This window comes from Corapipo altera, unplaced genomic scaffold (assembly GCF_003945725.1).
Source record: "Corapipo altera isolate COAL_440 unplaced genomic scaffold, ASM394572v1 24b, whole genome shotgun sequence".
NCBI lineage: Eukaryota > Metazoa > Chordata > Aves > Passeriformes > Pipridae > Corapipo > Corapipo altera.
Window position 1 is genome coordinate 2697482 of NW_020884888.1, and position 14485 is coordinate 2711966.

The window sequence follows — 14485 nt, forward strand, 5'->3', positions numbered from 1 at the left end:
GATATGTCCTTAAGTAACATAGACAACTGATTCCATTTTGAAATTTTTCTCTGTTGAATATGAGTGAAACTGTTATCCTTAAACTCTAAGAAGGTCAAAGGCTTCTACTTGCAAAATGCTGCACATAATGGTGTAACAGATTTCTGTGGCATCTGTATTATTTCTGGCAATCTTGCCTCTCTAGTTAAAGTATCCATGAGCATCTTGCCTTATGAACAAGTCACATGCTACTGGAAGTAGCAGTTTTTACATATCCTTGTGCTTGTTAAGTGGAACTCCATTTGTTGTATTATTTCAGCTCAGCAGGGCAAGAAGAGGTGAGAAAGTTCACTTAGCACAATTTGGAAATATGAAGAAGTCACCATCAAACATACTTTTTTATAGCATGTGGAGTTTTTTATTTTAAGATCTAAGACCCTGCAGCCTAACAAGGACAGAATAAACTGCTGTGTCCCTTCAAAAAGAGGGAACTTTCCCTCCTTAGAATGATGGAGGAGCTCATTTTGGTAAGCTAATGAGTCACAGTGTGCTAAATCTTACAGTTGGCAACAGGACTTGAATGGCCATCTGTTACTAAAAAGTTTCTTTTCTGAAAATATTTTTGCTTTCAAAAATTATTGCATGGGAAACAAGAGATTAGATTTTATAATCATTGCACTATTCTTATTTAGGTGAAAGCCCAGCTTCAGAAGATGGGAGCTATTCAACCCATAAACATATTTCTCCGTCAAGAAATTGACCACATGCAACATGTTATATCAAGAGTTCGAACTACACTGACTGATCTCAAGCTGGCTATTGATGGTAAGTTACAACATTAAAAATCATAATTAATATTTATTACTAACTATATATATACTGTATAACTAAATTAATATTTCCCCTCCTTTTCTTCCTTTCTCTTTTGTTCCCTCCCTCCCACAGTTTTTCTCCTTTCCTCTCTATCATATGACCACTAATTCCAGCCCTTAAAACGTTCTGATTGCATCTCTAAGGGCACTCCACCTAAGTTTATACTGCATGCATGTGCTTCAGTATTGCAGTTCATGTCCCCCAGCACTACTACACTTCTGTGATTCTCTCCAGGATCCCTACAGAGTGCAGAGGAGCTGAATTGCATGATTAGGTCCACAGGTCATGTACCAGAGTCATTTATGAAATTAAGCTGGTTCATAGTGATGTAGAATAAGGTAGAAGTGTTGCTGCTAAGCAATTGAGAGAGAGGGAACTCAGGAGGCAAGGTGGTAAAGACTCTAATTTAAGGTGAGATTTGCAATATTCATGAAACCAAATAGCAGGTCTCTAAATGGAAGCTGAAGTGAGTGGCAGTGCCAGTCAAAAGACAGAGATAGGGTTCTTCTTTTAGCTGTCACAGGAGGCAGGCAACAGCATTCTGTATCCCTCAGAGACAAGAGTATTTGGCTGAAAGTGAGCAATGGTGAATGTAGTAAAAAAAATCAAGAGCACAGACAACTAGAAGCAGATGGAAAATTTGAGCAGAAAAGGAGTGAGGAAAAAGAAGGGATGATGATGTTACCGTCTGCTTTTTGTTTTCACTTCCCATTTTGCTCATCTGCAAGAGTTGAAATATCCAGGAAAGAAAGTATACTGTTGCTCAGCCAAGTTTCTTGAATTAAAAATAAATTAAAATGAAGCAGGAATGCTTTGGTTCCACTAGTTAAGATCTCACAGAAGTCTGCTGTTCTATAGCAGAGAGGCAGAAAATATCTGAGACAGCGAACTGCCCCTACAGGAAGCAGGTCAGAATGCCTCAAAACCTGCTCCTTATAATATAGGTGATGGAAGTACTTTGATCTGTCTTACTGGCATTTTCCAGTCTTTTGACAGTATCTTTCATGAAGGGAGATTTTTTTTTAATTTGTACTTTTGTTACATAAGAATCAAAAGAGATTTTTCCCAGCCCATTTGTATGAAACACCAAGGCAACAATGATACCTACAATCTGAATCTAGGAAAGAGGTTCATAAATGTGCCCAAGGCTAACAAGCTTTCATATCCTGTAATAAACATATGCTAAGATCAAACTGGAAGAAACAATTGTCCTCTGTTTCAATACTGAGCTGAAAGTTACCTTTTGTATGCGAATAGAATCTCCTTTTCCAGTAAAGTAAAATGATGTTTTCCATTCAAGAAAGTGTTAATCTTTCCTTGATTATGACAGATATATTCAAATTCTCAGTATGTACAATATTCTGCAAAGGGGTGGATGAATAACATAATTTATTTGCACTTCATATTCAGTTCCACGGTGGGTGCAGTCATCTGCCAGATGTTTAATCAAGTTAATGCTGTAACTTTCATGCAATTCTCTAAAACATAATTTTCTTAGGGACAGGCAAGTTAAACATAGTAAAAAATTGCTCTGAAAACAAATTTGGATGTATAGTTAACAATAACAATTAATGGCTTCTGGCAGATTCATGAGGATAACATGGTAGATGGTTAATTAAGGAATGGTAAGAATATTTAAAACCCCTAACTGTCTCATACTATGTTCTCCCCCAAAACTAGTCAGCTGCAATCTCAGATCATCTGAGGTGCTTCTTTTTCTTTATAATGAGGTAAACTGATCTGTCTGCTCAGACAGCTCATGTGACTTTTGACATCTGCCCTGGTCACATATTTGGCTTTGGCTTCGGCTTCATGAACCTGTTAAGGCCTGAGCACCCACTTTCATCAGATCTAGACTTTCAAATGAGTTTTGTGTTAAAGAATGTAGTGCATCTTTAGGATGCATCATGTAGCTTTCTGGAAGGAAGTCTGAATATTTGATTCTGTAGCTTGGATGTGAATAGATGGACCTTGTAATTTTGATGTTGCTCACTGAGTTACATTTCAGATAATGTAAGGATCTCCTCAGGGAGAGCCCATGTGCAGCTGAACATGAGGGATGTAGAGGAAACTAGCAGAGCCAGTTTTGTCCCTCTGTCCAGAGGGCATATTGAGCACTGTTTGGCTTTTGGGAGGGGTTAGGGTGCTCAGCATGTGTATAACATGTTTCTTGGCAAACGTGCCCACAAGCCTGCATCTCTACCAATAAATTTTGCTGCCTGGAGTGATACTTTTTCTGGATCAAATTATAATAATTAGATTGTAGCTGCACTTTTTACTCCCACTTATGTCCCAACCATTACTTCTGTTTTAATTACTTATTGATTGTCCAGAGTTTATTTCACAGTTGCCATAATAAAGAGCTTCACCATAAATCAGAATACAGCAATGATGGTTATCCTCTCAAGAGACCTAAAATAGAGGCTGTATTCCAAGCAGAGAAAGCTTTTCAGAGGCAAGGAGCAGTAAGACATGGGGCTTGTACCAAAATTCCACATTCTAATGGATTATGAACAACAGATCTTGAGCTCCTAGCAGAAGGTGACCGTATTGATTGTAGAGCAGTATATGAGCTATAGAATTCCTGTGTACTTACCTTCTGCTGGTGGAAGAGTAGAAGCCTCTGGCACAGAATGCTAATACCCTAGCAGTTTGTTGGAAGCGGATACTTCCAATCCCCTCTCCCACTAGAAAAGATAGTGTCTTTAATGCAGTAAAATTTAATGACTCATTCAGTTATTCCTAGCCTCTTAGAGTTTTTTGAGTCGAGTTTGTTTGAATGTGGCCCATCTGTGAGATTTTATGGGGCTCTCTTTATTTCTCCGTGCACTGAATAAGAGTGCTAAGCATTTTGATGGCACCATGATGTGTCTTCTATTGGTGATGAAAGTGAGAAGAGAGATTCTGTGGGAGCTATCCCTAGTCCCTCTTGAGTGTTTTCCATTAATTGGGTGGAGCGTACTTGTAGTAGCACTGAAAGTGGGTATCGAATCCTTGTCAATGGAAATAAGCACAACTTTTAGGCTGGTTTTAATTCTGATTCTTTTTAACCCACTTAACATTCTGCTTAAGGGCTTCTTGTGAAAGAAACCAATGCTTAACTTGTTTATTTATATCTAGATTCTACTTTGGTCATAAAACTGAATCTATTTGGCCTTGGTGTCTGGTACCTTACAGCATCATCTTTTCAAAATAATCCTTTGGAACTGCCTACTCCATGAACAAGCGAAGACTATATGTGAAACCTTGGATTTTTTTAACCGTTCATGTCATATATGTGCCACACGATCACAGAACTCCCACTGCTATTTGTGTAGTGCTTGCAAAGCTAGGAGAGAGAAATCTTTTTCCTGTTAACATTTTTCCTGAGAATACAGCAGTTCTGTGGCAATGTAGTCTTACATATGTTATAGGACTCATGTAGAATTTTTATGTCATCTACACAAACTCATGCATTAAGCCAGGGGTAAAGATTTGCTCTTTTTTTCCAACTCAAATACCATGATCTTGAAAGTAGTGTTTGCATCATGATGCTGCAAGGAATTTCTGGCCATTGTGTGTAGCACCTTAAAAGAGGATATAAATTAAGTCCAAAAGAGTCAAAAGAGGTAGCTGGTACTTTATTTTAATGTCCATGGAGAAAAACTGAAGCTCGGGAAACTCATCTTGCCATAATGCACAGGAAAGGTAATTTCCCATGAAAGGGAAGCCACTGTCTGGCTAAGTTCTATTTTGTCTCGTAATGCTATAACACTGCTAACACACAATTTTGGTTTGGCTTGCTGATAATGGCAATAGACATTCGGGCTGAAAGATCTTGGGCTCTTACCTTACTAAGTCTTACAGTGTGTGTGTGAGGCTTGTAGGGATCATCACTTTTGGATGAGGATTTTGTCGGAAAATGATTAAGAGCACTCAGTGAGGATATTAACGGAATGTAACAATGGGGAAATCATTTGAGGAATGGAGGGGATGAGTCTAGTATGTCTTGTGGTGTAGTTAGCTTTGGCTCAGCAGCTCTCATCCATTATTTACTTCTCATCCTGATAAGAATGCCAGAATGCATCCTGTTGTCTTTCACAGTGTGGCATGTCATTTCTGGACTTCTTAATATGTGTTATTACATATGCTTGCCATGATGCTGGCTGTTGTATTACTCTAGCTCAGGGTAGTGATTTGCATTACTTTTTTCATGGAGTTGTGCATGGTATTTCATCCTCAAATTATTGCTTTAAAATTTTTATTTTCAGTCCTTTGGTGGGTGCAGTCAAAAACATTTAGTACTGGAGCTGGTAAATTTTCAGAACAATTTGCAAGGTTACTTTCAAATTGCCTTCTTATGGACTGAAGGATTTAGCTGTTGAAGAGAATCTAGGATTTGTGTGCTTTTCTATGTGAAAAATTGCATGCTACTCAAGTTTCTCAGTTCCTTTCATCTCTCCTGACTTGAAGAATTAAATCAGAGGATTCTGCACCAGAAAAGGAAGGTGGGAAACAAAGAGAAAGCAGAACAGGGGCACAGGTTAGGTGCAGCTGGAGAGAATACCACTCTACAAGTAAAAAAATGGAGAGAGTGTTTTACATTTCAGGGCTTGGCTGCCTGATTTACTCTTCTTATTCTGGAGACCTGGAGCAAAAGGTGGTGATAAACTGTTGAGGGCCTTGGAATTAAAACAGCATGGTGGAGGTAAATGACCTTCTGAGAGCTTCCTGGGAATCATCTGCAAATGCTGAAGTGCCCGAGCACTGCAAGTGAAGGAAGACATACTTGAAGAACTGAAAGAACTGCCTGAAGCAAAGAAGTTGACTTCTATCAGCAGAGTAATGCTGGTCACAGAGCTAGCAAAACCATACTAAAGCTTAAAAAAAAAAAAGTTTTAGATATTGAGAAACATACATTAGCTTTACTGTTTTCATCTAGTACTCTGTATAACTTGTACCTTTGGATGTAATAATAATAATGTTTTGGAGCAAACACAGACAAGTTAGCTGTTGTCGTAGGGCAGAAAGGAGGAAAACTCAGGAAGCTACAAGCAAGTTGGTGTTCTCAGCATGTTCAGCAAAGAACAGGGAGTTGAAGCTTGGTAGTGGAGGCAAGGTGTGACTGCAATAACAAAGCTGGTTCTTTGGAAGGTAAACTTGAATGGGGATTAAAGGCTGAAAAGAACACCTTCTGTAGTTGACAGTCAATAACAGACTGATGCTTTCACTGAGCTTTTTCCTCTGTGTACTGTTCAGGCTAGCTTAACAGACTCAGATGTCTAGCGAGTATTGTCCTCCAGCAGTACTCTCCAATCTTATTATAATGATATCAGCTATTGGCAAACTGTACTTGATGTAGAAACTAGCTTCTTCTCTTCTCATTTATATCCTACATAATTATTCCGGTTGTTCTTGATTCACATCTATGCCTGCGGGAAGAGAATCACTCAGTGGACTGAGGCTTTTTTGGTTCATGCTGGAATTTAAGATCCTTCCTTTGTTCCTAACTTTAGGTACTCATTTAAATGAGATATGCAAGTTTTCTAGTCCAGATACATGTTACCATAAATGCGAAATTCAAAACATGGATCCAAATTTTACAAATTCCACAGTTTTCAGATTCAGTTTGTGGAAGGTATGGTAATGAAAAGGGGCAACTCCACGAAATAATACAAGGTCCTGATGTAGTCCATTCAAAGCAATATATCTATTGAATGAATCACTGTAAAACCAGCTCGGTTTTAAAGAACAGACTATTTACTTTAATTATCAATAACAACTAGTCCTCAGAATCCTGAGAAGCTTTATTTGGGTTGCTCACTACTCAGCAATTGGATAGATTTAGATGTGGTTTAGAAGGGCGATAGCAAAAGTTTAGGGCAATGAAAAAGGGAAATCCTAATTTCTAAACTGTGTATACTGTGCAAACACCATGGTTACAGTACATATTATTTTTGAAGCATGGAAATGCCCTAATGTCTTTAACTGACCTGACCCTTCATCAGTCATTTTCAGATTGGCTTTCATATTCAAGAAAGGGAATATCACAAAGTAAACCTGCAAATAACCAAGTTATAAACAGCTGGCCTGTCTGATCCATAGAATATTCAAGCTTGTCATGTTAAATTCATAGGACATTCAGTGTCTTCATATAGTCCAGTGCTCTGAGCTTCTCAGAAGTTAAACATGAGAAGTCTGTGGTGTTGTACTACTAATTCAATTTATCAAATACAGTTTTTCAAACACCTGTATCATCTTTCTCCAGGAAGATGCCATTATTTTTCTCCAGAGATAGTGATCTTATTTCTGACAATTATTTTATTTTTAAAATTATTTTTATTTTTATCAAAGTATTTTAGCTGCAGGAATGCATCCCAACACCCACAGATGTCATTTAGTGCTGAAATTCAAGCACTGCATGCCTACTGCCAGAGATGACACCCACTCACTAGGAATATTTATGCAGCTATATGGGCATGGTCAGAGCTGTGAACATACCTCATCCTCAAGAACATTTTGGCTTAATCTTCTCAACAGCTGCTCTGAGTCATAACAGGCAGACATCCTAAGGGATTTCACAATACCCCAGGGCAGAGGCTGGTTGTATCTCCCTATTTGAAAAGCTCCAGCCTGCCCAGAAGAACAGAGAAGGAAAGGCGAAAGCTGACTGTATCAGCCTCAAAACAAGGAAGAACCAGAGATGAAAGAGTTCTTTCTCAATTCAATGGTAATGATCCCCAGGGCTCAAACAGGATGCTCTACACTTGTTTTGTGCCCTCACTATGGTTGCTCTGAAGTTAAAACCGACATGCACTGCATGACTTTTTTTTCTAAATTTTCTGTCTCCAAAGGGTGAATAAAGTGTATGGTGTAATATTAGGTTTCTCTAAGCAAAGTGGAGAAGACAGAGAGTGGCTTCTTTCTTAAATCTTGGTTCTTTCAGTTATATACTAGAGAAGATTAATACCCAAAGAGAAGATTTACTAATTGTGTTATGAAAGACTCTTACCCCAGAATGTTATTCTGAGCCTTATTACAAAGCAGGTACAGAGAATGCAGGATAGGCAGTATTTTTTAATATTTAAAATTTTGTAAAAGTTGATGGTTTTCTTCTAGCATTTGTTGCACAAAAAGAGGTGCATATAAATGGGAACAGACATTCATTACCTGCTAGAACAGATCAAAGTCTATTTGCAATTGATATATTGCAGAAAGTACCAGATTTTCCCACACTGTTGTATGAGTGTTTAGGTTGGCCACTGTATTCTTCAAAATTAAAAGCTGGAGTTTGGTTTCTGGATATTCTTTTCCTTCACCTGAACTGGGGCCCTGACAACCCCAATAGAAGGAAGGGATTTGAAATGCTTACTTATTACAGGCCATATTTCCTTAAAGGTATGTTTGGATGGATCATTGCAGTTCTTCTTTGCAGTCACCCAGACCATTTCCCTTTCCTTTACATTTTCTGTGCTGGAAGCCCCCAGTATCTGTTTGGTATCTCATGTAATCCTGGTGTCCATTACAGCAGTTGTGTGCATGACTGATACATTGAACATTGGTATTACATGAACATTTAATAAAAGTTGGGGGTACCAGACCAGGGGTATAGGGGCTGCCAGACCATACCTGTAGAATAATAGAACCAGTTTCTGGAATAGAGAAGTTATCCTGAAGCATGGCCATGTGCCAGATTTCAGTACTATTGAGAGTATAGACTTATAAGATGTAGGAACTTCTGGCATATGGAATGGTGAGTGTCACTGACAAATCACTGTCTTAGTAAATGCCAGCATTTTAATGGGGAGAACAATACTAGGCATGGAAATGGAATATGTGAGTACATGCTGCCACTGCCAAAAAACAGAAAAAAGTCTTGCCTCTAGCTTTATTCTACCTACTACTTTCCCACTGAGAATCTTGATAATGGAAATGTACAAAGTTATCATTAATAACAGTGAATCATGAATATAATCACTGTCAGTACATGCTTAGGATATAGATGAGTTACACGGTGTATCTCTATCATTGATCTTGCATGTAGGAACCATTAAAATATATTAAAAAGTTTTAAATTATTAATCACATTCCAAACACACTGTGAATATAATGAATATAAATAATGTGTGTGAGGAAGAAGGAGTTGTTTAAGAAACATATCTTTATTTCTGATCAAAACAACAGAAGAAATATCATTTATCTTATAACTTTTAACTTTGAATCAAGTCTTATAATTTTGAGCAAATTAACTGCAAACTGATAAGAATGCAGTGCTACAGGTGTGCAATTAAGGCACAACAAAAGAGGGTTTATTAGACTCAGAATGTCATTTGGAAGTTTTAATTGCCTTTGTAAGCTAAGGGAAAGTTCATTCTGAATGTTTTACTTATCTTCCAGGAACCATAATTATGTCAGAAGAATTGCAAGATGCATTAGATAATATGTATGATGCTAGAATTCCAAAACTGTGGCTTAGAATTTCCTGGGAGTCAACTACTTTAGGATTTTGGTTTACTGAGCTTCTTGAAAGAAACCAGCAGTTCAGCAGCTGGCTGCAGGATGGCCGTCCAAACCAGTTCTGGATGACAGGATTCTTTAATCCACAGGTAAGATTGCCAGATTGACCTTTATATCTTCTATGTAACAGTTAAATTAGACCTTGAGAGAACTTCAAGCTGACTTAATATTGACTATATGAAGTGTAATCTAAATTAAATTTTTAGCATAAATATAGGATAAATTATCTTCAGCATCTATTGAAGAAAATTTTGCTCGACCAAAACAGTGCTACCGAAATAGTGAAATGCTTTAATTATAGTGAGGAAATTGGATAAGTACATATTTACACATTTCAATGTAATCTTCCTTTTCCCACCTCCTCTGTTACAGTAACCTGTTTCTTATTTATTGCATGAAAATACCTTTAAGTACAAAACAAGGTAAGTTCCAGAACTTTGACACAGGAAGAAGAGATTTGGACTTGGCTCTCAACCCTTGCAAATCAGTTCCTTGAAATGGAAGGTTTGTTATTTATACCACCCCAGAATTGTGCCAGACATGATCTGTGGAGACATAAAAAACACAGCCCCTCGTCTGCACCATCTAAAATAAAAACCTGGCATGAAATCAAACACAAAAAAGGGAACAGCTGAGAGCACAGTTAAAAGAAGTAAAGTATACATACCTATATGATGTATAGACTTTGCAAAGCTATCCACATTCATTAAAGCTTTTTGAGATTCACAGATGTTTGTGGGAAGCATGAGTTGTGGAAATGAGTCACTGTGAGAGTATCCAGCCAACAGGTTTCTGTGAAGTCTTAGCAAAAAGCTATTTTGAAGACCTATTTTAATCTCAGTACTTGTTAGCAATGCAAAAGCTAGCTAAAACAGCTGCCTAGAATAGAGAAAGCAACAGTGGCAAATATTCTCTAGGACTACTGCTGGGAAATATCTATATATCATCTATCATGTCTGTGTCAGCTGTCTGCCAATACAACTTTATAGCACGAAAGCGTGCTCACAGAACCCCTGAGCAAAAGGTTCCCAAGTATGAGGGAAAGGAGTAGGAGTTTTAATAAAATGATTATGCTTCCATACTTGGTTTACTAGCAACACACTGATAGCAGCACTCTAAAATATTCCAAAGTAACTTTTGCAATGATCAGTCTGGATGCAATCCTAACAAGCTTTTACAGTTCCGTGTTTTTTGAGTTGGTGTTTGCTTTTGCACTACAGATGAGCAAGAGCTAATAGAGATTTTGCACTGGCCATTTTAGCTGGCTTTTTTGTGCTCTGGGTTTGTGCCTGAAATTTTGCCACCCCAGATTGGGCATCCTACAATTTTTTGGATCCATATAGGTGGATTTTTCGAAAGAGCTGCCAAATAATCACTGTAAAGTGTCCCCAGACAAACTGTGATTTAATAGACCACAGCAAGTGAGAAAGCCTCTAGAAATACAAAAATTAAACACTTCATAACCCCTGGTTCTAAAAGTTCCTAAATATATAGTGTGCAGAGATTTAAAAATTTATTTGTGCTGACAATCACAAGCCTAAGAATCAGATGATTATTGTTGTAGTCTTAATTTTCTGTAGCCCACGCTGTGGGATTGGCTCATTCTAAAAGAAATTCACCAGAGAAAATATTCATTTTCTAATTAATTAACTATTATTTTGTTAATAGTCATATTGCTGTGTTTAAAATCAGTATTTCATGTGTTAAGAAAATTGATTTTCTTCTTCTCAAACAAGCTGAGGTGATGAGGTATTAGTGCTGCAGTTCTAATGGTTTGTTTGTAACACCTGAGAAGTTGTCAGAAAAATCCTTTCATTTGTAAGATGAAATACAGCTCCTAAGTAATTTGCCTACTTGCATATATCTTACTGTTTGCTTTATAGTCAATGGATAAATGCCATGGATAACACGAGACAACAAAGCAGATTTATAACACTGGAAAAATGAGGCATTCTGGAAATAAAAACTAATATAATACCTGACTCTGCCTTTTCTAGGACTGTTTATACACTAGGATAAATTCAATAATTTCACAGAAGTTAATCTTTATTTTTAGTGATACAAATGATGGCTGGCTCAGACTTCTATGTAAAAGAAACCTGATTCCCTCTGTGTGTCTGCACTGGGTCAAGATAACTGGGGTGAACAAAACAAGAAGTGCCATGAATTTACCTCCCTCAGTGAAGTTAATCTGTTACTGGATTTTTTCATCAAAAAACTTGACACTAGGCATATCTCATTTCTAACTTCCAATTTCCAGATTGTGGCTGACACTGTTTTATTGTTTCCTTGTTTGAGTCTCTGTATCCAGTTGCTGTCACTTGCCCTATATATAGATTTTAAGTACTGTGAGGCATGCGAACAAACAAAACCAACCAAACCAAACCAAACAAAACAAAAAAGGCAAGGGTTACCAGAAATCGAAGCAAATGTCATTGCAAGCGGTCCATTATGTCCCTGACAGAGGGTTTTGGGGTGAGCCAAGCCCTCAGCTGTACAGTGACACCTCAAGCCACCTGATGGTGTCTTGCTCTTTGTTGTACCATTCACCTTCTCTGGAACATGCAGCTGGGCCTCCAGCTCACAGCTGTAGTATTTAAATACTGTCTAGGATTCATTCAAATGAGCAGATAATCATTAAAAGTTCCACTGCAGACAGCATATAGGTCCTGCCATTTCTGTAGGAATAATCTGCTATCTAAACCTTATCCCTGAAGACAACTCACAGCTCTGAGCTTATTTTTTCCCAGTGTTTCCATGGTGCCTTTGAACTGATTCCCTTAATACAGTCATTGCTCTGTCCTGTCCTCTTCAGGCTCTTCTTTCTTTAATATTTCAGTTTATCTGGGATGCAGTAGCCCTCTGGGGCCTTCTGGCAGTGAACACTTCATGTATTTTAAACTATTGGTTCTAGTATGTTTCTACAAATTAAAATTTCACAAATTACTACAAGGATTCTGCTTCCATTTAATGGCATTTTTGATAGAAGAACTTGGCCTTTAATCCTCTCTCCCTTAGCTACATGCCAGAATTCTCAACTACTTCAAACGCAATTACAATTATCTGTGCCATCACAAAACTACTTTAAAACACTTGTCCTGGGGTCTCTGGGATTATATTAATGAGAAGCAACCAGTGTCTCAACAGAAACATCTGAGTTCCTGTAAGTCATCTCATGTCCTCATAACTTAAAGGGTATTGCGTGGTTACCAAGCTTAGTGCATGCAACAAGCATTTCAGCCCTAGCAGCCAGATATTGGCCCCTGCATTCAGTAGCTAATAGCCCGTGTTTCCACATCTGGCTTCATTCCATTCATTTGCCCCGAACAGTAGTTCCACAGAGCATCAGCATCCTGCACTGTGAATATTGAAGGAAAATAAATAGCTTGTTCAATTCCCTCATTGCTCCTGATTTCTTCCTTGTTCTGCTGCTGGCTCTCTAATTCCCGCCTTTGTCCGTTCCTCATGTGGCTCTCTATTCCCCCTTCCGTACCTCTAGATGCTTTCATTCCCTGTTCTGAAACCTGTTGTGAAAATTATTCTTTCCTAGCTGTCCTTTCCATTGTTCTTGCATATTCAATTTTGTGATTTATTCATTCATCTCTTGGCTACACAGATGGGTTTCCATGTGGTAAAATAAGATGCACATCTACAGCATGACCACTGGAAGAGCAAAGGAGTCTACCCTCCCATGTCTAAGGACTAAGGCTCTTCCCGTTTTCTGCAGTGTGTGCGCACACGGAGAGCTTTATCAGAGAAGCTAACAAGCACCTTCAGCCTGGCTTGTCTTTTGATAGCTTGTAACTATATCATGAGTTTGGAGCTCTTCAGAAGGGAGATAAATTTCATTCTGTGCTGCTGAAGTGCTCTGGGTATATCTTTCTGTTGTCTGAAATAGTATGGTATTGTAGTATATAAAGACTTTTCACTGAGCAAAGTGTCAGAGGCATTTCAGTAATTTCATGATTCCAGATCATACTTCCTTTGTATTCTGTAAAATGCTTCATTACTTGTTGACTGAAAAGCATTTTTTACAATGTTGGTATAAGAAAAGGTGAGTAATAGAGCCAGTGTTACAGAAATTAAAAATTACCTGTATCTGGAACCTCTGAAAACACATTAACTTGGCAGCCTTGCAAACCTCTCTCCATCTGTTTGGTTGTAAAATAGGAATGTGAGGCAAGTTATACAGGCAGCTTCTGATATGTTAAATAAGCCAACTTGGTGGCTTCTTAGCACCAGCATGTGCACACCAATTATGTAAGAATGAATGGTACTGGGAAAGTGTAGGAGAGCATTGAATTTACACTACTGAATTTAGTTTATATGTATATGAAATTTTGTGGGACGAGGTTTTGTATAGGTGATGTCACTTACACCAGAAAAAAAAATGTTGGAAATGGTTAAATTCAAGGCTTTTTAAAAAAATCCTCTATGTTGTATTCCTCTGTGTCTCCTTAGGGATTCCTAACAGCTATGAGGCAAGAGACAACTCGCATGAATTTAGCAAAAGGGTGGGCACTCGACAGCGTTGTTTTACACAATGAAGTGACCAAGATGATGAAAGAAGATGTTGTTGGCCCTCCTCCTGCTGACATCGGTGGGGTTTACATTTATGGCCTTTACCTGGAAGGGGCAGGTTGGGACCGCAGAAACAGTAAGCTGATCGAGTCACCACCAAAGGTAAGGATCAAATGAGTATGACTGACTGTAGGATAATACAGTATGCTCAGAGAACACCAGGAAGTATGTTGAGCACCTGCAGCAGTGCTTTCACAATGGGTTTTAAGAGGGTAAAACGCTAGCAGGGCTCGGAAGAGGGCAGAGTGTTTACCCACTAAGCAAACAAGAAGCAAACAAAAAGACTTCTGTCAGAAAATAAATTTAGGATGCATTGCACTAAATCAGACCAGAGGCTGGGCTTCTTGGCTTCACTAGAAGCACAGTTATGTTCAAATAAAATAGTGCAAGTCATAATCAGTCTTCTTTTGACTGACCAAGTAGGACCCTACCAGAACTCCCAAAGCCCCAGCCTGGGTTTGCTATGGAGGTCAGTGTTTGATTGACTAAAAATCCCTGGTGTTTGTTTTTTAATATGAGGAAGGGTATTAGTTCCGACCTTATGCTCAGTTATCCA

At 38.3% G+C, this 14485-nt stretch overlaps 1 protein-coding gene across 5 annotated transcripts in view; it reads left to right on the forward strand.

Moving 5' to 3' along the window:
* Positions 1 to 14485, forward strand: part of LOC113947481 (dynein heavy chain 5, axonemal-like) — a 153602-nt gene that overhangs the window by 137702 nt on the left and 1415 nt on the right. For 4 of the 5 annotated variants that reach the window (XM_027644062.1, XM_027644063.1, XM_027644064.1 and 1 more), the window contains 3 exons: positions 672 to 804; positions 9229 to 9437; positions 13810 to 14031. In XM_027644062.1, the coding sequence (XP_027499863.1) occupies positions 672 to 804; positions 9229 to 9437; positions 13810 to 14031 (564 nt within the window). Of the gene's footprint in view, positions 1 to 671; positions 805 to 5441; positions 5786 to 9228; positions 9438 to 13809; positions 14032 to 14485 lie in introns of those variants that run through there. The other variant, XM_027644066.1, reaches the window with a different exon arrangement.